This window comes from Pogonomyrmex barbatus, unplaced genomic scaffold, assembly GCF_055798465.1.
Source record: "Pogonomyrmex barbatus isolate J1 unplaced genomic scaffold, ASM5579846v1 scaffold1, whole genome shotgun sequence".
In the NCBI taxonomy this organism is placed as follows: Eukaryota; Metazoa; Arthropoda; class Insecta; order Hymenoptera; family Formicidae; genus Pogonomyrmex; species Pogonomyrmex barbatus.
Window position 1 is genome coordinate 561,638 of NW_028297098.1, and position 26,763 is coordinate 588,400.

Sequence of the window (26,763 nt, forward strand, 5' to 3'; positions counted from 1 at the left end):
GTTCTATGCTTAATTATAGATGGTGGCGGTGGCGTTATGGCGATTTCGAAGATGTCATGAAGAAGGCCGGATCATTCTAAGGCTTCTTTATAATAAAGCTATGATCATACAAAACATTTTTAAAACATTTTGACTGGCTGTGAAATAGTAAAATTATCAAGTCTCCAGAAATTTTCTATCTTGTAACCAATTACATTTCAGAAAATTTATTATATGATAAAATGTTAACCTTACTTTTTTGTCATACAACTTGATGTGATAGTGACACGTGTTTTTGTTAAAACTATGTTGCTTATATTTTTCAACTTTTCTCATTTTTGTTTAATATTTTGATTATCTTTATATCTATATTTCATTTTAAGAACAGAAAATATGTTATAAAGAATAGATGAGGAATAGTCATTGTATAGTGCAATATAAAAAGAATCATTGATCATTTATTTGTTTCGATTCGATGGAAGGTTTCTGGACTGGTTTCTGCATAAAATCTATCATTGATGATATTATTTTTTATTTTACTGGTGATACGCATAAAAAGTCGTCGGCAATCAAAGTAAATAGTGAGAATTTATTGGTAAATGGAGAGTTACATTTTCTATGCAATTTTAAAGCATGGAGGAATCTCTTTACTTGCTCCAAAAATTGCACAAATATCCTGCAACATCTTGCACATGCACATGGTGCAACGAAAGACGATATAGACGCGGATACGGCTGAAGAGGTAAATAAACACTCTCAATATTAATTATGTAGAATTAGCTTATTCCAAAATTGGAAAATTCCTAAATCTTTATAGATCTTTGAACAGTTAATATTAAAAAGTAATAACTGGCCAATAAGGATACAAAGATGTATGTTACAAAAGGAAAGGGTCTGCTTATTTCTGAATCGAGAAGATATCATTGCGAGCAGTATAAAGATGGCTGTTGAATGCAAGATGACACTTGGAAAAATTAAATCAACTGGTAAAATATTTATATTAAAATATCAACATGATGCACAATCAGCTCTTACTACTCAGAGATTGCATTTAATAAGAAATGTTACTGCAAAGGCATTAAATCTACATGGACATATTGTATTATCAACTGGAGAAAATTGCACTAATAAATACATGTTCACCAGCAAATCAGAAGGATTAATTGATGAAGGATATAAAAAATATGTCTGTGGCATTGTAAAAAATTCTCAAACAAATTCAAAAGAAACATGTTTTACATGGGAACAATATATAAAATATAAAATGAACCAACTAGCAGAATTAAGCGAACATAAATTTATTGAAAATGAAAAGAATAATGCAAAAGATTTCTTGCATAATTTAGCTAATGCTGTTATCATTTTTGAATTAATGACTGTGAAGCCAAGTCGATCAGTTATTATTGGAAATAACAATGTCGAAGACGATAGAAATATTACAAATACTAGAGGTATATTTTGTATTAATAAATTATTAATTGTTAAACTTAACTTCTTTCTAATACATATTCTTAGCATTAATTTGTTTGCTTAAAAATGATTTTGCTATTATTCCAAAAAATGTTTAATATTATTTTTAATTTTGTTTAACAAATATGCATATTACATACAGATAATAACAAACAAAATTGTGTCCTTATTAATGAAAATAATGCAATTACTTAGGTGCATCATTTGTATTATACAATACTGCAAGAATAGCAGCAATTATAGCAAAGTACAATGAAAAGGTATCACGTGGCGAATACCCTAGTTTGCCAGACATAAAAAATGTCGATTTTTCACAATTGCAAGAAGAAGTAAGCAAAATTTCTCTTTTACAGGTTATTTTATATTTTTCCAATTGTGCAATTTTATATATAATAAAATTACTTATTTTTATAATTTTAGTTCACTGTACACTCGTACATCTAAAAGATTTGAATTGCTGATAAATTTATCTGAGTTTTGTTAATTTAAAAAAAAATTTCCAGGAAGAATGGGAGCTTATATTCAATTTTGTTTTCGGATATTCGCAAATGATAAATGATTGCCTGAAGTGCGAGCCAAATTTTTATATTTATCCGCAAGTCGTGTGCTTGTTTTTATTACGATTGTGTCAAAAATTCAGTGTCTACTATCGAAAAGTCAGAATTTTAACGGTAAGAAGAGATTTTATGGTTACACCTTATACATATTTTACATTAATTTGTAATCTGATAAATTTCAGGAAGGAGGTGATCATTTAATTCCTAAGATGGTTGCAAGATTGTACATGTTACATGCGTTGCAAGTTGTCTTTGAGAATGCATTGGACATTTTAGGCATCAAGCCAATGATGCGAATGTGAAGTAATTCCGCAAGAAAAAGCAAAATTATATAGCTAATACATAACTTAATAAATAAAATTATTATACATATTTCCATGTTTAAAAGTTATTTTTATATTTCGTCTTTACACTTTTATATATTTTATCGAATCATGATTATTTCAATTTGTATATTTTTTTTGTTGGACTAATACATGTTATCGCAATGATGTCAATAATTGTCATGTCCAAATTTTTTAATTATTTTCAATTGGTCAAGCTCCGATAAATTTTCTTTCAAATTTTTCATAATTTGTTTGAATATGAAAAATGCAAAACGTGCGTAGCCAAAATAAATAAATTTTTGAATTTATTTAAGAAATTTTTAATTCCAATTTTTTTTTCTATCATATATAATAAAAAATATAATAAAAATGCTTGGCCAAAGGTTCAGTTTAGAATTCAACGAAGATGAATTTATGCATATATCGAGATATATGTGAATTCATAACTTTTTCCACAAGCATTTAAATTCATACAAAAGACTACATTAACATCGCGTAGAGAAAATAATTCCTTTTTGAGCAATCATATAAATCTCGATGATTTCTGAATACTTGATAATTTCCAAGTATTCACATTCATTCGTATTTCATTATGTTCTTTCAATCGAAAATAAAAATTTCGCCGCTGAAAGACCGAGTCGGGCGCGCTCGGACTTGCTCGGTTCAGCTGCGCTGGCCAAAGCGCCTCGACCAGTCACAGCCCACTGGAAGAACGACGACAGCGGCGACGCTGGGCGGCCAGCTGTTTGTTTTGTTTTCGGGCATGAGATTCACGTGACAGCCGGCGGGTGTTGGTGGCGGCACGCGACTGTAGCGGCGGCGTTTATTACGGCGGCTGCGATTGGCTGGGAACGGCGGCAAGCGCGCCACGACGACCAATCGTTGCGGTCGTAAACGCGCGCGGCATCACTGCACCGGAGCGCTACCGCCGCCGAGGTGAGCGTTTGACATCGATAAATGCGTGCGAGTGCTCGCGAAGCGCGGAGGTGCCAAGCTGTCGCTTGCTCGCTCGCTCGGTCGTTAAGTGCGTTCGTCCGTACATTCGTTTCGCGAATCGTCGTCGCCGTTGCCGCTTGAGCCGTTACGTTACGTTTACGTTACATTACTCGGTCGCCGTTCTCGTCTCGCCGTGGCCGCCGCTCTCCCGTTCTCCATTCGCGTTCGGTATTGTTCGTTGTCCGATCAGCCCGCTCCCACCCCGCCGCCACCGTTCGCCCCTCCGCCCCTGTGGGAAACCTGTGAGAGATCTAGTAGTGCGCTGGGCAGTGCTGATCCTCCACACGACATAGTGAACAGGCACCGTTGTTAGTCTCTCTTTCTCTCTCTCTTTCTCTTCTTTGTCTACCTCTTTACTATCGCCTATCGTCGCACGTTGTGTGCTTTATCGCCGTGACCCATGCCAAATGTCATCGGACGGATATTAGGCATATGTACGGGCGTATGCGTACGTAAATATACACAGGGGCGTGAATGTATGTATAATATGTATATGTGCGCGCGTGATATTCCGTGTGTACATGTATTCATAATACGTGTGCCTGTGTAGACGTACGCATACGGGGCGCCCCATACGTGCAACGAGGGGACGACGGGATTCTCAGCTGGCGCATTCTAGTGGACGTTCGGGTAGAAAGTGCTGTTGCGCGAAGGCAGGTCGCCTGCCTCTTTGTTTGTGAGTTATCAGCTGGCGCGTCGCTCGCGCCTCGTAACGATAACGGCCGCGATCCGCGCAGCAAACAATAGCGACGAGACCGAATCGTCGGAGGAACTCTCGCACACGCGAGACGGAGTTTCGTTCAGAATTGCCTAGTATCCGAGATAATCTCGCTTCTCCTCTTCCCTTCTCTGCCCCTTCTCTATTTCGTATGTATGCACATTCGCCGTATTCAATCGCGTTGACAGATGGCTTTTCAGTTAACTTGGAGTACGATTTTTATTCGGAGAGAGAATTTTTTATAATTCTTTAATTGCCGAGATTTTGAGTCGCGAGGAGAGAATTCTTTTTTAAAAGCGTTTTCACGCGAAATAGAAACCGATTTCCTCCGAATTTTATTTATTCTCGAAGAATGCGACGAAGATAGGATATCCGATGTCACGTGACATACGCCGGATATCGAAATGTTTTTAATATTTAATCAATCGAATTGTATGTGAAGTTTACTGAATCGAATAGGTCCACACTGTAATGACTTGAGAAAGAAAGCTAATTTTCACTGAGGAATGTCTTATTGTTAAACATTGAAAGAAACAGAAAAAAAACATGTATGTGTACACACACACACACACACACACACACACACACACACACCAAGTATGTACGCACGCACACATGCTTGTTATATACAGCATATATGTTCAGCATCAAATTTATGTAGATCTAATCTTCATTTTTTATATCTCGATTATTAATCATTATCATCATCATAATTTGTAAATCTATTTCTATTTTCCTTTCCTATTCTTTCTCCTTTCGATTCGATTTAATCGCACTTTGTATGCTTTTTCTCTTTTTGTCCTCGAACCTAAATGTGCATTTTAAATGTGCGAAACTGAAATGAACTGAGCTTTTTTCTAAATAAATTTTTTATGTATGTTCTATATTTAGTTAACTCATGAAGTAATAAATCTATTTTTAATCCTGAAACTGAGATCTACGAAAATTTTTTTTATACAATTATTTATATAATTTTTTTACGGGCATGCTTTTATGTCGCAATCTATTCTTGCATTTTTTATTCTAAACGTGATGTGAGGATAATTGATAATTTTAAAAATAAATATTTTTCTAATATGCTAATAAATTGCTATGTTCTTCATTGAATTTTATTCATGGAAGCTAGGAAACTGGAATTAATGAATTAAATTTTTATTAAACATTTTTTATTTCTATTAACAAAAGAGATCATTTCTTCCGAATATCTCATTGCGTATTTCTTTAGAATTATATGACACAATATTCATGCGCGCGCGCGCGCACGTGACATACAACATAGTGAAATAAATAATTTTGTGTTCTCGTTCTTAACATAAAGTTACGCGCAACCCCTTTCCGTTAATTTTCCGGGAACAGCAAGTACGCGACAAAGAATTAAATACCTGTCTCTCTCTTTCCTAACTCATAAGTAATCTCATTCCGAGGCGCATAATAAATTTTCCTTTATCGCTCTTTCTATATTTAACCATATCTCTCTCTCTCTTTCTTGCGCGCGCGCGCGCGCGCGCTCTGTTTCCGTTTTGCTCACTGTTTATTTTTCTCGCGTTACGCGACCGCGCGTAGGCGTATTCTCTCTTTCGTTCCATTCTCTCCTCTTGCTCCTTCACTCGTACATCATGTGTTGTTTTGCTCTCCCACCTTCCTCTCTGTCTCCGTCTTTTTCTCTCTTTCTCTGATATGTGTGTGCGTGCTTGTGCGTGTGTGTTCGAGCGATCGGCTTCTCCCGTCGGCGTTCGAAGCGCAGTTACCTCACGCGGCACTTTCGTATCGGTTGTATCGCGACGGTTGTGCGTATCGTCGCCGTTTACGACGTAAAATCAACGCGTGAAATCACGTTCGCGAGTACTCAACGGCCAACGGGTAGTGATAATCGGTTCCCCTTGTGATTTTACAGTGTGATCGCGGGTAAATGTGGTGAAACGCAGTGGGGAAAGGAATAGCGGAGAGCAAGAGAAGAGCACGGTCGCGGCACAGAGGAGGAAGGCTGAAACTGACGACTGGACAATCGCGAAGTGGAGACGAAAGCATCGGGAGGAAAATAAACTACGTTTCCTGACGCGTTAAAAAGAAAAGGGACGCCAAACGTTGAAGACATTCTTTCAGGGTGTTAATAATCGATCGACTAAGATAGTGATCAACGAAGATAGAAAGATTCGTTAACGCTCGATTCACCAACGAAGAAGGAAAAGATTCGAAGAGAAAACAAAACATTTGGAACTTGGTAGGCGCGACTTTGTTAAACGAGTGAAATCCATCAAAAAAAATCGCGTTTGACGAAGGCGGAAGAGACTTCGATCGAAGTATCCGTTGGTCGCTACTACGCACAACAGACGCAGTGAGAAATTTCGAGAATCAAGGAGGATAGCAGCGGTGTAGAATTTTCCGCGCATATCTCGGCCGCGATCTGTCGTCAATTTCGCCTGCCGTTGCCGCCGCTGTCGCCGTCGCCATCCACGGATTGGTGGTGCGCGTTCCTCTCATTCGGTGCGCGTTGTGTCGTCATCGTTGCTACTTGTGCGTGTCGTGCGCGCGGTTACGCGGCCGAAGATAGCCGAGGCGCGGCGGAGTCGCCCGAGGCGACGCGGGACGGCGCGACGCGACGCGACGCGACGCGGCGCGGCGGCCGAAGACATCACGATTACGTATAACCAAGCCGATCCTTCCCCCTTCATTCTCGCTTGTGCGCCCGTCGTACGCGTATGTGCGCGCGCGCGTCGTGTGTGTGAGTGTGCGTGCGCGTGCGTCCGTGTGTGTAACTCCGTCACGTGTGTTGGCGCGGGAACGTGCGGCAGAAGAAGGGGGAACAAACGCGAACGGAAGCAGCCAGGATTACTCCAAACCGAGGAAATATGAGCATTGCTGCCCTAATACAAGCCGCCGAGTACATTGAACGAAGGGAAAGAGGTAGGTACTTGCGTTTCTTCTCTCTCTCTCTGTTTCTCTGTCTCTCTCTCTCTCTCTCTTTTTCTCTCTCTTTTTCTCTCTATTTTACTCACCTCGTACATACAACGCAGTACAACGTGCGCAGTTAAAATTTTCTATAAAGCTCGTATCATCACATTGCAGAATGATTGATGGTAAACTTCAGGCTCGTTCTTTTTCGCTTTTTGCATCGTGTTTATCTTTTTTCTCCTTTTCTCCAATACGAAGAGAGAAAGAAAAAAGAAAGATGCAAGTTCAGATAAGAAGAACAGCTAATTGTTCTTATCTGAACAATAGTTCACAAGAATTTTAGAAAAAAAAGATCACCTGATACAAATTAATTCGGTAGCCACGCACAATATGAATGAATTTCTTTTAAGTCATTATGAATTCAGGAGAATCTAAACATTTCTAAAATAATTATCATGGTTTACACACATATAGAAATTTAAAATTAAGTGATAATGATACGACTTTATCGTTAATAAATATCTTTAGTGCAATGTTTATTCAAGAATTGAAGCTATTATCTATAGCGTATATCCATATATCAGTGCTTCTTGCGTATCAACTTTAATAGTAAATATTTTTGAGAGATTCTGAGAGATTCGGGAGATATCTCAGAAGTAGATTACATTGTGATTGAGAATGGTACATTCTCTGCGCGACGTGTATCTACGAAATTCGCACGGTTTATAAATATTGAATCATTGCTATCTTTATTTTCCTAATGAATCGCATATGGCGCAATGATCTCATTTTATCATCTCATTTACAACGTTGCTGCGTCGCACTAGAGCGATGTCCTCCCCACGTGACGTGCACGTCGCTTTCCATGCGCGCGCGCGCGCGCGCGCGCGAGTGCCTTTATTCCCTCGTGCGTCGTACTACGTTAGAGATTTACGAAGGAGTTGCGGAGTTGCCACGTACACGTGGAATCATAAAACGCTTTAACACATGAAAATTGCACGTATATTGGCGTATTCGAAGCGCGCGCTTTCTATTCGCGTATCGTCACTATAACGATATTTATTACGATATAATATTCGAGAGACAATCTTAAAACAGCCGAAGGTGATATTTCGGAGCATTGAATATTAATATTTAACGAATAAAAATACTATAATAATAAATAATAATTAATAATGTAATCGCAAGAGCGATATTTTTTTTTTAAGCGACACTCGTAACGTTTAGACATTTAGGCATTTATGATCCATAAAATTTCGATTTTATGGCACACTTTTGTAAAATAAATGTATGAAAATAAAATATTATTGCATATCGCGTTAAAATAATGTGATTCTCTCAAAAACACTTGTTTTTGAAATCTTTTACGTTACTATTAAATTTGGGGTATGCAGAGAGAATCTTGTGTAATATTATTTCTTGAAAGCTTGTGTTGTAATATCATTTCGTGACCGTGAAATCAGATGCGCGTGGCGCTATAAAACGGTTCATTCATCTTGTTATTAGCAAAATTTTTGTTGAAATAAATCGAAACATAAATTTTCTATATATAATTTTTATGAAAAAATAAAATTTCGATTTAAATTTAGTCTCAATCAACCGCGATCTCTTTATTTATGGAAATTTATTTTAGAATCTATCTATTTTTATCTGATTTCGAGTATCTGTTAGTCTTTATTTAATCCGAAGTTCTATTTATATAAATTCAATGTATCTATTTCGATTCGTCTTGATACATTTGATTATCTCAATTTAATTGACATCTATTTTTAGTAAGTGTATTTAATAAGAATTTGATTATATAGGTTAATCTATGATACATATTTTGTTATTATTTATTTTCATTTTATTATTGAGTTATGCAGTTCTTTTCGCTTGAAAAATCACAAAATGAGACAATTGTATTCTGAATGTAATATTCTTTTGAAACGGTAAAAATATGAAATTGTCTAACAAAATAAAGCATAATTTAATATCCATTGCAGTATCCATTTTTAATAATGTAGATTAATTACCAATGTAGATTAATACCAAATATAGATTAATTTTATTCTCAGGTTAACTTTCTATTCATTTTTATCTATTTTTTTCTAACAAATTTAACAAGTTTTGAATTCTAATTTTCTTGCAACTTAAGTTGTTTTTAGGATATTTGTAATGTCTTTCGAAATACACAAAAATATTATTAAAGATAGAATTATGCGATATTAAGAATTTGCAATTGATAAAGATAATATTTAATTGGAAAAGCCGTTTTGTAATTTGAAAATGATTTTAAGTTTGTATTTATTATCGATTTATATTTTGAGCGTCTAAAATTTAAAGTCATTAACTTTAGAATATTATAGATAATAATTATATTACATATAAATATAAATATGCAATTTCATTCTATTTATCGTATTATCGTCTTGTGATTACAGAAGCTGAACATGGCTATGCTTCAACGATGCCAATACCCGATGATATGCGGACGATTACAAAGAGGCCAAAGACGAAGAAGTCCCAAGGCAGCAGGTTCGTGTCTATTAAAATATCTTTTAAGAAACATAGAAGTTTTTTTTTTCGATTTTTTCGATTTTCTAAAAGACAAAAGTTTTTTTCAAATTTATATTCCAAATGTTAATATTGCATGTGTGCAATTTGCAGACTGCATTAGTTCGTTTAACAATTACACATTTGACTTTGAAATTATAAAGAGAGGAATGCTGTACAAATTTTTCAATTTTTTATATTTAGCATAATTCGAAAATTTTGCAAATATTTCGTCAAAGCTCTGAAACGTACTCTTTTATAAAAGCATCGGGTTACTTCAATGCGATATACAATATTTGATTATAAAGAGACGTTTATTTTATAAAAGCATTCCATAAAATCGTAACTTTCGGAATTCAGTATTTCGTGTGCAACAATCCAAAATATTGTCAATTTAATTGCTTGTGATTTATCGAACGCGACTACGTGTATTGCTACACATACTATTGTCTCAATTGTAATCTGGAATTATTAATAACTGTGTTTGCAATATTTTTTATGGGATCAATTTCCGCGTTTGTTTTTTATGTCACCTATTTGTATCAACCTGAGAGGAGAGGTATTACTATTGTAGAGTTCGATTTTTGTTCTCGTTACAAATCCCGTTTTTGCTGCTACTTCAAAATGAAATAATATTTTTATATTTTTATTTTCAGAACGACTCATAATGAATTGGAGAAAAATAGGTGAGTGTTTTATAAAGTATAATGTTAATTGCTTTACGCGTAAATTATATTTAAAAATTATAGATAGTAACATACGAAGCAAATTAGTAATATATATATATTTATAATAATAATGTTTATATGTTTTATTATTATAAATTCATAACTTATAATTAAATATAATTTACGTAATTTGAAGAGTAAAATGTTAAGAATAAATTATTGTAATAAATAATTGATAAACCGAGTTAATTAACAACATATTAATCGTAAAAATGTACTTACATATATTTTCGTTATTTTTAATGCTAAGCAGACTTAAATATTTGTCAGAAATAAGCGATATTGAAGACAAAGCTCGAATGATAAATTTATTTTTATTTTATATGTATTTTATGTTAAAAATTTATGCATTTTAAACAGATTTATAGATTTAATTTGAAAATAATGAAAATAATTTGCTATAGATAAGATTAAACTTATAACTTATTGAAGATGTAAATTCAAATAGAATTAAAATCTGTTAAAAATAAATTGGGATGAAATCAGAACATGTAAAACATTTAATATATCAAATTAACCTTTTGATATCACTCCCATCGAAAATAAAAATTAAATTACCAATGGCAATCAATACATTTTGTGTGGGTAGTAAAAAGGAAGGCGGAAAGATAATTGTACAGAACACTGAATTTCAACGATTAGATATTAGATTATTAACTTGAAGAGCCAAAAATAAAAAGAAAATATACTTCGAAAATATGTGTTATTGCGTTATGTAATACAAATACGAGATGTAACAGAGTGCCAGCGGGTTTTTACATTGGCCGTTTCTGTGTCACGCCAGCCCTTGTGTAACTTTCTCTCCCCCTCTGATTCCTCTCCCCATTACAACCACTATTCGCACATAGGCTGCTTGGATGTAAAAAAAATCGATAGTCCGCTTGCGACCATCTCGCTTTCTCTCTTATTCTCTAGAGTACCTCCTATTCTCTCTTTTTCTCTTCATGCATCGCTGACTAGTTTTGAACCCCTCTTCTCTCTTTTTCTCGAAATATTTATAGTGTACCAAAATCTTTTTAAAAGTTTATCAAATTCTTTATAAACAAAACGTAAATAAGTAAATAAGTTTAAAAAAAGTATTATAATAAATTATTGCAAGAAATAAGCGTATAAAATATAGAGAAAATGTTATTCTCTCTTTCAGTTATATTAATCATCTTTTCTATAATTTGCGAACTTTCTAGTCAATTTCAGATTAATTTTAACTCGATATTTTATGTTTATTTTTTTATTACATGTTTCTTATTACATATTTTAAATTTTGTATTTTTAAGATAATATAACAATACGAATTTTCCATACATTTTCACGGATTTGACAACGTAAAGAATGTAAAAAGAAACTTGGACATTATATTTTATAAATTATCTCACGTAATATGCAAGACTTGATCATCAGATTTTTATTTTATAAAAACCTCTTGTAATATTTACAAAATAGCTTGTAGAAATATATCTAGACACATACAAACGCTTATATATTTCTAACATGATATTTTTTAGTTAATATATTTTTTTTCTGATGAAGATTAGATAGATCTTTTTTCTTATTTTCTTTGGAGAATATAAAGTTGGATTTTATTGGCTAATTTTGTTTACGCGTCCGTATCAATGGCGGATGGTGCAACCGCTGCATAAGTATGCAGCACGTGTGACAAGCATACTTACGCGGCATACAAAACGCGGAAGCCAATGGCATACTGTCCTAAATTTGGACGCGTCGCGCGGCGGAAATAAATCCATGGCGAATTTACGCGCGCGGCCCGAATCGTACTACGCATTAAAGGCTGCAGTTAAAATTGCATCACGATCGACGATCGGTGATCCTTCATATCACGACAGTAATCTGGATTGTCATTTAGTTTCTCGCAGCTATCCTTTTTTTTTTAATTTTCATTTTGTAACATTTTATAATTTACTTATAAAAATATAATTTAAAATTACTACGAAAATATTGTCTCAAGTGATAAGTTAACGATATATTAATGCTGTTACATAAACATAATTGTAAATATTTTTCTTCGAATATCTTTTTTGGACTTAAATAAACTTTAATAAGTTCAGTCAGAAGTTCAAAATAATCTTTTTTTTTTTTTTCTTTCGTCACAGTGTTTACAGAAGTTGTTATCTTTACTGTTATTGATTAAAAAGATCGTTGACCGATTTCGTGATCAAAAATTGGAAACTGCGATATAAAATTACATACTTGATGCTCACATTCGAAAATTAATATAAATTAATTTGAATTGATATAAAAATTTGGAAATATAAAATATTAATATAAAAAGTTGAAAGAAGAATTGATATAAAACATTGAAAGCTTGAAAGAGTTAAAGCAACTTTGGTTTGAAATTAATTAATTTCAGAGATTATCGAGTTATATCTGTCAATGTTATCGAGTTGATTGGCGAGTATAAAAGTGATAAGTAATCGCTCGCTTGCGTGTTATTTGTACGAGTCATTATATATGGAATAGCGGGGTTTCCCCGAATGTCTAGGGAGAGGACATCAGGTCAGCCGGAAAACGAAAGCTCGACAAATGGCTGCGCCAGCGCGAGTGAAAATGGCGCCGTTCCCGGCGCCTGTAGACGGATCTCTGGCCCATTTGAAATGCATTGAATTTTTAAGTGCCACCCTTTGTGCCGTTTGCTGCCGCCGCGAGATAGCCAACTTCCGGTTCGGTTCCCCGCTAGTCTTCCTACAGCTTTTCATAATTTTGACTTGAACTTTACCCGACTAGTTCTAGCTTAACCCCTTTTAATTTTGATACAGATCATGAGAATCTGTACCAAAAAGAATCTGTACCCAAAAGAATAGATTTTATATATTTCTTTATATATATATATATATATATATATATATATATATATATATATATATATATTTCTTTGCTTCAATTAATGAATAATAGTTTTAATAATAGTATGAATTTATAAATCTGTATTTACTTAATAATTCATTAATTATTAATATACGTGATATATACAATAACTTGTAATAATACATATAAAATTTTGTGAAATTACAAAAATCTTATCTCTCGAAAAAAATATAACTATTTTAATTATTCTTAATATGATTGTCGGTAAATTATATAAATATTAAATTATCTAAATTAAAACAACTACAAAATAGTAAAAATTGAATAAACAATTTATATGATTTTACTTTTAAAAAAATCGTCTTGTGGTTATTAAAAACGGAAGCAATCAAAATGTGGAACTTCAATAGTTCTACATTTTAATTGCTTCCATTTTTAATGACCAAAAGACGATTTGATAAAGATACAAAGTGCTTAAATAAATCTGCATTATTTTTTTATACAAAGCTAGGGGGAGAGGAAGCGATGAGAGAATGTTAAGCAAGGACCTCGGTGCGCAAATAGGCGGATCGATTGTTTAAAGAAATTATGTCGTATATCGGATGCTGCTCAAGTTATTGCAGGGCAAAGATTCAAGTCGCGTAAACGTTCGTGTTATTCGCGTGCAGTATCGTTGCGTTTAAAGTGAAAGCTGAAAACTTTAACACGTACAAGTTTATTAATTATTCAACCTCGAAGCTATGACGCTATGAACGGCCAGCGTTTTGGGGCAGAAATTTGGTTACGGATGAAAATACAGTTTTGGGAAGGGCTCGCGATACAATGTAAAAGAGAAGTAGAAGCGAGAATAATTTAATCTCAGAATTGATACGTGCGCAGACGCAGTACGTATCCTTCGCGAGATGCATGGAGCAGGATGCGGGTTGACTTCGGGGTCAAGGACGACTCGGCAGAGCATGCACCCTGTACACCTCCTTTCATTCTCTAACGTTAGGGAGATGCCCGGCGTTGTTTAGAGCATCGACCGACCTTGGTTATAAGCGTTATATGTCGAATCGTTGCATATGGAACATCAGATTCCAATAGTTTTACTACTCGGTGGTACACTCTCATAAAATAAACATTTTCTGATAATCATGTATTGCGTAATAAATAGCGTTGAAGTGATATGATTCTTTTACGAAGTATATCTCAGCTTTTGTAAAGTGTTCGTGACTTTTCACATTGTAATAAATTTGTAGAAAATTGATATAATAATACTCTATAATTTTAAAGTTGGGTATGATGTTATAAAACATTTGTAAGATAAATTCTACTCTCTTCAAGAAAATTGAATTTAAAAAAAAAAAAAAAATAAATAAATATCAATATACCAAATTTCTCAATTTCCAATTTAGGAAGCTGAAAACATGTTCTTAATTGCCATTCCTTTTTGTCTTGAAAATTTTATCTCCGATCATATATTGTTTATAATACATTAAATTCCCAAAGAAATAATATACATATATGTATATTATTGAGCTTACACAGAATTAATAAGTTATTTGTTTAACTGGCATAGCTGAAAGGGTAAGGAAAATAGAGAGGGTAGAAATATTTCATGTGCTATCCCGCGTAAGAACGACGCGAGCATTAGGGCCCACAGACCCTTCGCTTGTCTCGACATCTCTGGGCAGTTCACCATTGCCACTTTGAAGCTCGTTCACCTTGAGCTCTGAACAGTGATTCTCATTCCTGCTTACTCATTCTTGCACACAACATATATATATATATATATGTGTGTGTATGTAAGTATGTATATGTATATACAATAATAACGTCGTAATTATGCACATTAATATTCGGTCAGTATTGTTGAACAATAGCACGAATTGAATAGTTGATAACTTTGATTAGTGATACGATGTTAATCGCTGTTCTTGAAAATGTTTTTGTCATATGTAGAGACAACAAATTCGTTCTCGTTTACTGGATGCGGCTTATCAAAATGTTTCCGCAAAGTGTTAGATTTATTTTTATTCTCGGCAAATTGAAATTTAAAATTTTATGTGTTTATTGGGATACACATGTGAATCGACGTAGATTTTTTTATTTCCATTATAATATTAGTGAACATTAAGGACAATAATAAAATTAAAATCGATTTTGACAAGATTGAGAAATATTCCATTTCTTTTTTTTTCTTTTTTTTAAATTTTGCCGGATATGTTGAAACTGTTTTGACTATCTCGTTGAAAATATGCGCTTGATTCTTGATGTTCGTCCGACTTAATATCAGTCTCGTATTCAGACCGGCTGTAAGCGGATACATCGGTCAGGAACTGTCGTGTGGTGCACACGTTTTAATTACCCAGTTTTTATTTCACTTCAATTACTTCAACTACTTTGACGCCTTCCTGCAGTACTCGAAAGAGATCGCTTCCCATCATGATCGGAGAGTCCTTGCGTCGTATTGGATTATCATCACGTGCACGTTCTCGCCTTTCAGATCTTACATGTCTTATACATTTTCCTTCTGCACGACTTCAAATTCATCGAGACATGTACGAGTTTTCCAATACTTTGCATTTCCACAAAATTTACTGTAACTCTTGACATTTCGCAAACACTAAAATGCACGTCTTTATAAAAAAAAAAAAAATCATTTCTATTTCAACGTGATATTTGATATTTTATTATCAGAAGGTCATCTGTATGTTCCATAAAGTTGATTTTTTGAAATATAATTGTCTTTCAACAATATTAATCTCGTACTCGTTTGCAGAATTTCACTCGAATTTAATAGGGATTAATTTTGTCAAGGATACAGATTTTTGCTTCTGGCAAAAATGACCTAACTTTGCAAGAGCAAGACAATTATTACAGCAATAATGCTACTCAGGTACATACCTGTTGGATGTAACGAGAGAGAAACGAAAATCGACGGGAGCACATTTCCACGCTGATTAGTTTCCCGTAATTTTCGAGAAATCGGAGTTACATTGACGGTTTGGAGGATGATTGGAGGTCGGTTTGTGGTCGAAGAAGGGAAGGGAACAATGTCGAAAAGAGAGGATAAGAAAAGAAGGCATTGGCAAAATGGCAAGATAACAACATGACGTTAATTATACCTCAAGAATCAATTACAAGATCGAATTCCCTTAAATATTTTCTATTAATATTCGCAGGTAAAATTGCCCGAATTGATAATTACTTTTATTTACAAATTTTTACAATTTTATCAATGTGGAATGTATTTTACTTTAATATAAATCAAGAATTAATGTAATTTATTTTTTTTTTTTAAGTAAATACGAAAGAATTTTTATAAATCATGTAATGAAAAATAGGTGAAATCATATTGCTTGTAATTAATTTTGTGTAAATTTTAATAAACGCTTGTTTATAAAGATATGTAATATTAAAAATTACATAGTTGCTACATATGATAATATAATTTTCTTACATCGATTCTTTTATTGCAAATTTGTTGGAGGTTAGAGTTAAAATTGTAAATTGTGTAGTATACTCTCTCTTTTACATTTAATTCATATTAATTTTATATTTAAATTATTTAAATTATTGTATATGCAAAATGTCAGTATTGTATTTTAGTAACACTTTACATCTCGTGCCATGAAACTTTATAATTTATAATTTTTTTTTTTTTATATATTATATAAATTACTTTATAATTTTCTATTGAATATTTATAATGATCTTGTAATTTCTACTTTTTCCTTGTTTACCAACGAGTCTTATCTCACGTTAATTTTTTTATCTTCTCGGATCGCTGAACACAAAACAAACTGTAACGTATAAACAATGTACTTTTATTATCTCAATCGGATCTGCGGCAAACAGAAACGACAAATAAGATATCGTTACCAACCATTACGATGTTCTGGTACAATTATCATATAATTCAGCGCTTATCACATCGATCATATGCGGCGGATTCGATAAGCGGATCGCGTCTTTGATTTCAAGGTGGAGGTCGTTCGAGCCGTGCGATTCCGGAATAGTTCTTCGTACTGATTCGCTGCACGAGAGCCAATTCGATCGACCTCGCTTCCATTTCCATCCGGAAGTGAGAACACGATGAAGGGAAATCGAACATTCGCCCGTGTCATGTACAGTGCACACTGGGTGACCCATTAGAAAGCAACTCGTGAACTTTTCCAGATATTTGAATCGAGAAAAAAGAAAAAAAAATTGTTAAGGTTCTGCTTTTCCCTTATTTGTTTTCCGCTTCAATCCCTTATTTGATCAATCAGACCAAAACAGATGTTGCAACGAAAGAACAAAGTCTCTTTATTTTACATCCAATTTTCCTTTCCCGTTGCGACGTTTCGCTTTCGACAATTTAGATATTTTTAATTTGTTAAAGGATTCTATAGATATGAGAAATAGTCTTTTATAAATTCGTTAGTCAATCCGTGATATTTAGACGTGATAGTTATTGGGCCTCACATGACACATCTCGCGTGCTTTTTACTGCGGATGAATCACGCTCGAGAAGTGTAAGTCGAGTCAGCGAAAGCTTGCGCAATACCTGACCTATTGTGCTCGTTAGGGACATTCGGGATCAGCTATTCTATATCAGGATAAGACTCCTTTCCCCTTATTCTCCATCTCTTATCATCCTGCCCTCTCTTCACCGCAATGTGAACGACGTCGTCCTCGGGGATATACTCCTATCGCTGAAAGGGATTGGACCTTCAGGAAGGAAACCCAACTTCCTCCGTGCTGAAGGACCTCTACCTAATTCTATGGGGTAGGAGTCTCAGGATTTAGAGCGGAGGTGCACTTTGGGGATTCCTCCTTCCTTTCTCTCCTGCTGTCCTGTTCTCTTGCTTAACGATCAAGCGAGTCCTGCGAAGCCAACAGGAACGTCGAGATCATGACTTGTCTGTGAATTCACCTTAGAAAGGGGTTCTTATAGAAGAAATACGGAGGAAATTGGAAGGAAACACATTGGCAGGTACGATGTGAATTGCATCTTTAAGAAACTATGTCTCTTGTCAAAAATAATTCTAATAGCTTCTCTCGAAAAAAAAATTTTAGCGATTTATATTGGATGCAATAATTATTTTGTACATACTTGCAATTCTTTTTATTTTCTTTCTGTATACAATTCATTTATATAATGATTCTTGTATTAAAATAATTTTTCGGAAATTTTTATTTTGGTACAAATATTGTTTAAATATATTTTGTTACTTCATATTTCTTACGAAGTATTAATTTTCTCTTAAGTTAGAATTTATGAAAAGAGAAATTTCAGGAATTTGTACATTATGATTTTAAAATTGAATACGTTAAAATCCAATTTTTGAAATTATAAAATTTCAGATAATTTAAGACTTGGTTGCTTAAGACAATCGATATGGAAATCTCAAAAGCCACGCCACGAGTATTATACCATTTCCTTATAGAAAGGGTCAATGTCCGTGGATCTTTTTATTTATTTTCGTTCCTTCCTTGTTCCGGTGTGGATTCTCGGCATTTGGCAATTGGTTTCTTCCTTTTTTTTTTCTCGATGATTGTGTAGATCGTGTCTAGCAAAGATCGCGTTCAATAGATTGTGCCAACTGGTATTCGAGCGGCGGAGGGTCGGCCTCCATTACTTCTTTTTTTCCTTTTCTTCTTCCTTTCCTTTCTGCGAGATCGTGCTGCACGTCGTAACCTTTTCTGATGCCCTTTTTCTCTTCTTTCTTTCTGTCCTCAGATTTTCATGGCGTCCATCAAATCACTACTTGGAGTTTTCCGGTATTTGAACAATGCGAACTTCAAGATCGAATCTGGTATTATTTGAATAATACTTTATTTAATTTGTAGCTGGATTCCACAGATATTTTTTATCTTAAGATATTATTGAGTCGAGCTATATTCATTTGAAATTCAAATTTCAAAGAATATCTTTCCGGTAACGGTATGTATAAGCAAATGGGATGTTCAATAAATTACATAATCATTTATAGTCGGGTAATTCCTTATGAATAAATAAATAAAATAACATAAAATACATTTCGTTGAATTTATGTAATATAGTAGAATTTTCAAAGATACAATTTTAAATATTAAAATAGTGTATATGGAGTATAACTTATAAAAATTATTTTTCTTAGAAGCCACGCGCCTAATAAAAATTATTACTCTACATTTACATCTCTCTATATTATATAAACATATTACTAATAAAATATTATTTTTTTATTTATTTTTTTATGTTCTTACCGGTGGTGGTATCTGATTGATCGAAAAACATGCTGCCTGTGCATATCGGAGAGAAACTTTTTGAAAATCTAAACGTGGAACGAGCCTAAGTTCCGTTGGACGCAACCCAACGTGATGTGTATACCGTGCCATTGCGTCGCGGAGTACATCGAACCCGCGCAGGTGAAAGTGAACCAAAGCGGTACTCTTGCACATTCGTGTTCGTTAGACGACCGGACCCCCTCGGTTTGTGAAATCGTCGGCAACCCAAAGGTTAAGCCTCGCGTCGCGACGATGAGGTCGCGTTCTCATCGACAACATTATTCGCTCTCCGTATCTCGTTCCTTCGTGATAATTTGCCACGTGACAATTCTACGTGACGTTAAAATTATTTTTATCAGATGTCGGAAGGATTTTCGAAAATTACAGCGTATTTCTATCCACGGTACATCAAACGAGGATAAAACGATTTACAAATTGAGATGGCGTTATAAAACTGTATTTTTCTTTTCTTTTTGTAATTATATTATTATATTATATTATTAATTATATTATTATATTATAATTATATTTATTATATTATTATATTATAATTATATTATAATTATATTATATTATTTCCAGAAATCCAAAGATGTTTTCATCTAAGTTCTGATATAATGCCGCTGAAATTATACGATAGAAAAAAGGGGGAAGGGTGAAACGGTTGGAATGCTCGTCACAGCGGTTTTTCAACTGCAATGAATATTGCATTCGACCTGGTTCGACCTATAGACAGGCTACTCGCGATTATCGGAGCCTGGCTAACGGTCGGACGTGCTCTAGCGAGTAACTGTATCGTTCCAGAAAAGAGCATAGTACGTGCTCGGTGAGAGATTAACTTAGGTTACGTGTGTTTATCCAGAAGCGCGCAAAGCGCGCAAAGCGAAATAAAAAGGAAAATAGAAAAACTCGTTGTTTGTCAACTCGTGTTTTGTCAAGTAACATTAGAGAATGTTGCGGTCTTGCAGTGTCAATCACCTTTCAGAAATCATCTCTCTCTCTCTCTCTCTCTCTCTCTCTCTCTCTCCGCATTTTTAAAATTAATTTATCTTGAAAGTGCCACTAAGTTTTGCTAGATTTATGTTACATTGTGCTTGAATACTTAAATATTCCGTAATATGATAAAAAATAAATTTGGAAAATATAAATATTCTTTCGTTTATTCTTATCTGTCGGTTATCATAAAGTATCTTATATCTCTATACACATGCGCATCTAATTTGTGCTAGCTTAACACAAGTCAGCACAACTTGGTTATCGTTAGCACAACGATATTGAGGGCACTTTATTCTTGGATGCGGCCCTTATCGCTTGGATTCTGTATTCATTTCCGGGTTGTAGTGATCCAACGAATAATAATGCATGTTTGAATTGTGCTAGCTTAGCACAAGTCAACAGAACCTTCGGTTTCGTCAGCACAACGATAAGGGCATTTTACTGAAGACGGCCCTTCGCATTCGGATTTTATGTCCGAAATTCTGGGTTGTAATTATTCAATAATTGATAATACTATGTGAATCTGAATCGTGCTAACATAGCATAAGTCAGCAACCTTCGGTTTTGTCAGCACAATGATATTAAGGGCGCTTTAACGTTGAGCAGCTACTGTACATAGAATCCTAGCGTTAAGGGCTGTGCTAAAATAAAATGCCCTTAATATCGCTGTGCTGACAAATCCAAAGCCTGTGCTGACTTGTGCTAAACTAGTACAACATCAGATATGCATCATTATGTTCGTCGGATTACCGTAAACCGAAATGATGGATGTAGAATCCGGGCGTGATGAGCCGCGTTCAAGAACGTAATGCCCTTAATATTATTGTGCTGCTGAAACGAAAGGTTGTGCTGATTTATGCTAAGCTAGCATGCGTTAGATGCATTTATATGTCATATAGGGAATAGTGATATAAGAATAAACATCACATATATTATTTTTTAAACTTATTTTTTTATCATAATCTTTTGTTGTTTTTTGAAGCTAACACTTCATAACATAATGTTAGAACAGTTTAGCAACCTAATACAGTCGAGAAAATTTAAAAAGATTGCAAAATAAGGAAGTGACTTAAAATTTTTTTTTTATCATACATTTTTTTACGTTACGATATTAATGTTCGAGTACAATGTAACACAAATTTACTACAATTTAGTATTATTTTTGAAATAAATTAAGTCTAAAAGTGGGAAGGGAGGCTAACTTCCGACAATTTAGGCAATAATCATTATTTCCGTAATATTTATATTATACAGTTCTTTTTCTCTGATTTCGAATTAAATTAAGGAATTAAAAAAAACAAATAGATTAGGGGCGGGAAATCAAAAAAGTGCGTATATAGTCTTATTAAATCTATTATGTGACGTGAGGAATATTAGCGAAGTTTTAATCGCGTCATATAGCTCATTATCGTAACTCGTGATGGTTGTGCACGTTTGTCCCTCTTACCTGACCTGACCCAAGCCATCCGTAGATATTTTATGAATGGCCGGTCTAGCATAAGTCATTTCTTTTACTACTGAACTTTTTATTACGATTTTATCATTACGGTTTGTATAGTTAATATCTAATAATATCTTATATTTTTTAAGCTGCCGAAAGTTTATCAGCATTTAATTTTTCTTTTCGAATGTCGCTTTATATAATTTAAATACAATACTATTACTTTGAATTTCGGAAATTCTTTCAATTTAATAAAAATATATTAAATTTAAAGGCAATAATTTTGATTGATAAGTTATTTTAATTTCACTTTTAATATTTAACAAAAGGATATTCGACGGTTTTGAATCGTCTTATAATATATTATTACGTATATTTCTGTTTCTATTTCCGTAGTATTAAGAAGAGGAAGATTTCGAGAGTATGATACGAGAATAGTTACATTGACGGGGCGAGAAGGCGGGAAAAGCTTTTTATGCTCGAGTTATGAGTTGAATAAGTCATGAAGGATCTCGATGATAAGCGTGTGATTTTATTATTGGCGAGAAACCATGTGACTGCAAATGCGAATAAAACGAATGGGCATTTCAAAATTTGAGTACTTGTGCATATTACAAACTGCCAAATAAATGTTTATTCTTTAAAAATATCGCATTATTTTTACTGTAGTTGCTTGCAGTTGAAAGGAAAAAAATGTATTATGAAGGTCAAAAGATTGAATTGATATTTGGAATACAGTGCCGGTGGGAAAGATAACCGTGAATTTTTCCAGTTTCCTTCGACGGGTTTCAAACGAGACTTTAAGGTTCGATGAAAGTTTTATTGAGATGGTACGAGGACGAAGGGAAAAGAGGGAAGCTTCCTGCGAGGCTCCAAAATTTTACGATCAACGAAGTTTTATTCTGGCCTCCGGAAAAAAGCGAAACGACTTGTCAGCCAATGCTCGGCCTTTCTCAATTCAAAGCTTTCCGGAGCGGGAAGCTTAAAAGAGGAATGTGAATATGTAATATACAAAAAATTGAAATGAAAAGGTCTTATAAGGTTAGCACAAAAAAATGTCGTTGGACTCAGCAAAATAATTCTGGTGGAAAATTAATCTGGTAATCATAGCTAGTTACATTTTGCGCCGTATAAAGTAATTTTTACACGAAGAAAAAGATACAGAATGAAGTAAATGAGGCAAGCGGGGAAATCAGAGAGAGAGAGAGAGAGAGAGAGAGAGAGAGAGAGAGAGAGAGAGAGAGAGAGAGAGGAAGAAAATGGGAAGGAGTGATGGGATATACGAGGAGAAATAGCTGGCGCAATCACGTGCGGGTTCGAAAGGTCAAGATCAAGTTGCCGAGAGAGATGCGATCTAGAACCGTGGATACAGAGAGAAAAGGGGGATGCAACAAGCATAGGGGCAAGCAAGAGAATAATGCTGTCTTGTGCTATCGACTTTAAAAAGATAGCGATTGGTCAGCACCTCTTTTTGAGTACTTTTGTCAATTTTCGCTCCATCTTCCTTCTATAGATATGATATAATGCTTTCCAGTGTGTGTGTGTGTGGAGCTAGCAGGATGTTCCATGTAATCACGCGTGCATTCTCACAATCGGTCAAAAACTTTTTACAAAAGCACAGGATAAGATAAGTGCGTTCTCAATACCGACACGCATTTACCTCTAAACCCTTAGGCATACGATCGGGTTTGTCTCAGGCTTTACTATCCCGAATTGGGGGGTCTTAATGAAGGCACGTGCGGACTCGCCTTTGTCGCTCACTAAGGATTTCGACACAGCTAGAAACAGCTTAATTAAGCGAAACCAGCATTACACAGCTGTCCGTATGCATCTACACGTGCCAATGAATATCCACGCGAGCGCGTATTCTCAACTATACCGGGTGTCGCACAAAATGTGTATATACTGAGGCTTTTACATTCAAATTTAAATTTATCCACTTTTCTCACCTTCTAATGTAATCTTCCACCATGCGAAACTTACATTATATTATTAAATATTTCTACAACTTATAGCAAAAAATTTATATTATGATATGTAACACTTGATTAGCAGAAGATTCGTTTCACAAGAGTGTTGTTCAAATTGAAATTAAGGTACTTCATAAATAATAATTTGTCTTATTTAACCTTTTTTTTTATATTGTATTTAAATAATTTAGATTACAATTTTGTAATCGATTAAAGATTAAGCTATTGTAATTTCAAAAAATGTTGTAAAAAATTTATTAAGAACATCTATATTTATCTCATATTGAATTTAGAATGATTGGAATTTTTTTTGTTATAATTCTGCGCAATTGACTAAAGGCCAAAGATGAGAAATGGGAAAAGGTCTTCTACGGAAAAGGAGCTCGTAGAGATCTGAGGCAAAGCTCAACTTTAAATGGAATCCCGTTTTGGGAAGCTGCATACAGTTTAATTAAGCCAGACCCATTTCGCTTCTGTCTACAAACGGTATTTTGCAGTAATGCCTCGACCCTCCTCGCTCCCCCTTTCTTCCTCTCGCTCTCTGTCCGACCTCTCTATAAAACGGACGCCAGTTGAAGGAAGTCCAAGTTCGCCTAAGTTTCGACTCGAGTGTCCGTCCTAATGAATTGCTAAACTATCCCGAATCCCCCTCTCAAACGAAAGCTCAATCTCCCTGAATGGCTTGCCCCTCCCTTCGAAGGCTCCCTTAATGCCCGATTAATCAAGGATACTAATTTTATCGAAAGTGAGAGAAAGTTGAGAAAATTCCGGTAATCAATAGTTGTTTAATAAAAAAACCGATCAGAGTCCAGTCATTAAGTCCATAAAAAAGGAGAACGTTACAGTTCTGTAGAAGAAAATTTAACTCAAGTTACTTTTTTAGTAACGGATAAATAATGAAGCACAATTAATTTTCTTTCTCAATAATTTGCTTATACAACTTTGCTAGTGCATTGGATTATTTCTTGCTTTTTAATTTTACTTTACAGACAGTGAATTTGCATTTATTATATTTTGAAAATAATTAATTCTGATTTAAAAAAAAAATAAAATCATTGAATATTTCTACAGTATTTTAGATTAATTAAATTAATTAGATTAATTTTAGTATCTTTATTTTCTTTTATTTTGGAATCAATATTTGAATAGAATGTAGTGACAAGTTAATATCGCAAGGTTTAATATTAATTGCCCACTAATATGTAGAAGCAATAAATATGAGAGTAGAGAGTTAAAATAGAGAATTTGATATTAATTAGCAGACAGGTAATTGCACAACGAATTCTAATTTGTTTTGACGGTGAAGGCATTAGGTTAAGAAAGATTGGTAAATTATACAAGATTCTTTTTTTAAAACAGTAAATATATTCATGGTTCAATGCTGTAATAAATGATATTGTGAAGATATGAACAATGTAATTGAAATAAACGTGGTAGCGTAATTATAGAGTTTTAGCATTGATAATTAATTGTGCAATAGAGTAAGGTAAAAACAAAAATAGAATGGAAAGGCCAGAGAGAGGGGAGGGAGGAAGAGAGAGAGAGAGAGAGAGAGAGAGAGAGAGAGAGAGAGAGGCGGAGGAGGAGAGACGAATATGCAACAAGGGGGGGTGGTGATGCAGCAACGTAGTGGGATGGATGGATAGATAGAGGAAAGGGAGAGGGAAAAAGATATTGGAGCGGGAGGAGAAGTAAAGTTACGAGGCTGTTTACAGGCGGCTGTTAAAGCGATCTAACTCATGGCCGGCCATTGCTCCCGCCAGGCTTGGCTACGCAATGCAACGTTGCCCGTATCTTATACAAGTCGCCTCAAACGTAGTCGGTTCTATTTCTCGGCTAGATCAGCTGAGTTATTTGAATTTCAAGTGTATCACGAATTCTTCAATTTATTAAAAGAAGAATACATCGAATATATATCTTAAATTAATAGAATAGAAAGGATCAGGGAGAAGTGAGCAGAGGACGAATTTCTGCGTGTTCTCTGGCTCTCTCGGCGATTCGCGAGCGAATTATCGACTAATATTCGACTGTTACTGCTCGGTGCATCCCAAGGCATTCTGCCTTTGAGAGCAATATCCCGCATATGTATCCGCCGGGATCTATCCGCTTTCGAAACCGCGTCTTTGCCGAACTACCCCGACGACTCCAACGCGCGGGAATTCCGCGCGAAGTATTTATTCATCAGCGTATCCCACCGATAAAGGAATTTCATAATGTCGCTATCATACATCGCCGTTGATTGAAGGATCATCTCTCTTTTCCTTTTTTCCCCCCCGTTATTCTCTTGTACGATAACAATGTTATTATCGATCAAGAATAGCAGGATTTATGTAGTATTCTTGAAAAACGCTTTTTTTTTTACAGGATATCAATTTTTTTTCTCATGATATTTTTTTTTTTTTTAATAAGCTTTTTCCCAATTATTGGGATATACGAGAAAAGTATCAGATTGAAATTTTTTAAAAAATTTGCACGCTTTAGATATTTATTCTTTAACTATAAAAATATATAATTCTTCGTTGAAAAAACATTAAATAGAGATTGAGCTTTTATCAATATTTCAATCAAAGAAAAATTATGGTTTAAAAGGAGTAGTGAAAATACGGTTGATATTACAAACATGCCCTGCATAGTATATGTGTTGAGTACTTGCCTAGACGGAGGCAAACGTAAGGATATGTAGACAGAAACGCGTCTATTTACGGTTGAAACATGTCCACTCTGTAGCTCGCGGGACATAATACCGTTTGATGACGTCATTAAGCCGGAGCTGGCTTATTGTTTCTCGTAAAATGTACGTGCAAACTATTCTGCACGCTATTCTGTTTCTGGAGTTCAACTCAAGTTCTACTCACATCTATCACAAGAAAAGATCTTTTTTAGTAAGATGTTAACAATGTTAAAATTCAATTTATTTTTAAAAGCAGCAAAGTGTACAGAACGTACTCTCAAAGAAAGAAATTTTGAAAACAAGATAGATTAATTTTGCTTAGAACAGAATTTAATAGAATAGGAAAAGAAAATGATAACTTTTTTTTGCAATTTAATATTAGATGATGTCTAGAAAGCACCTGTACTTTTCAATTCTTCCTTTT

The 26,763-nt window shown here is 34.4% G+C and overlaps 2 protein-coding genes and 1 long non-coding RNA gene across 11 annotated transcripts in view; all 3 read left to right on the forward strand.

The window, feature by feature from the left end:
- The first annotated feature begins 19 nt into the window (after window positions 1–19).
- Window positions 20–2,378, forward strand: LOC105430039 (DALR anticodon-binding domain-containing protein 3). 3 transcript variants are annotated; one of them, XM_011643353.3, is made up of 5 exons: window positions 20–721; window positions 797–1,430; window positions 1,645–1,778; window positions 1,953–2,120; window positions 2,189–2,378. In XM_011643353.3, the coding sequence occupies exons 1-5, from the start codon at window positions 455–457 to the stop codon at window positions 2,306–2,308; spliced, it is 1,323 nt and encodes a 440-aa protein (XP_011641655.2). In that variant the 5' UTR covers window positions 20–454; the 3' UTR covers window positions 2,309–2,378. The 3 variants fall into 3 exon arrangements, with proteins under 3 accessions (XP_011641655.2, XP_011641656.2, XP_011641657.2); XM_011643354.3 differs by having other exon boundaries at window positions 809–1,430; XM_011643355.3 differs by lacking the exon at window positions 2,189–2,378 and having other exon boundaries at window positions 1,870–2,048.
- An 879-nt stretch (window positions 2,379–3,257) lies between these two features.
- The window catches only part of Mxd (MAX dimerization protein), a 47,057-nt gene continuing 23,551 nt past the window's right edge, over window positions 3,258–26,763 (forward strand). For 4 of the 7 annotated variants that reach the window (XR_016140852.1, XR_016140861.1, XM_011643363.3 and 1 more), the window contains exons 1-4: window positions 3,275–3,636; window positions 5,941–6,950; window positions 9,362–9,455; window positions 10,130–10,159. Coding sequence is in view for 2 of the 7 variants with exons in the window: in XM_011643363.3 (XP_011641665.1) it covers window positions 6,896–6,950; window positions 9,362–9,455; window positions 10,130–10,159 (179 nt within the window). In the remaining 5 variants the exon portion in view is untranslated. The other 3 variants (XR_016140874.1, XR_016140880.1, XR_016140887.1) reach the window with 3 other exon arrangements.
- LOC148937937 (uncharacterized) lies at window positions 12,161–24,938 on the forward strand. The gene is made up of 2 exons (XR_016141091.1): window positions 12,161–17,984; window positions 18,732–24,938. It is a non-coding gene; the product is annotated as an uncharacterized LOC148937937 (long non-coding RNA).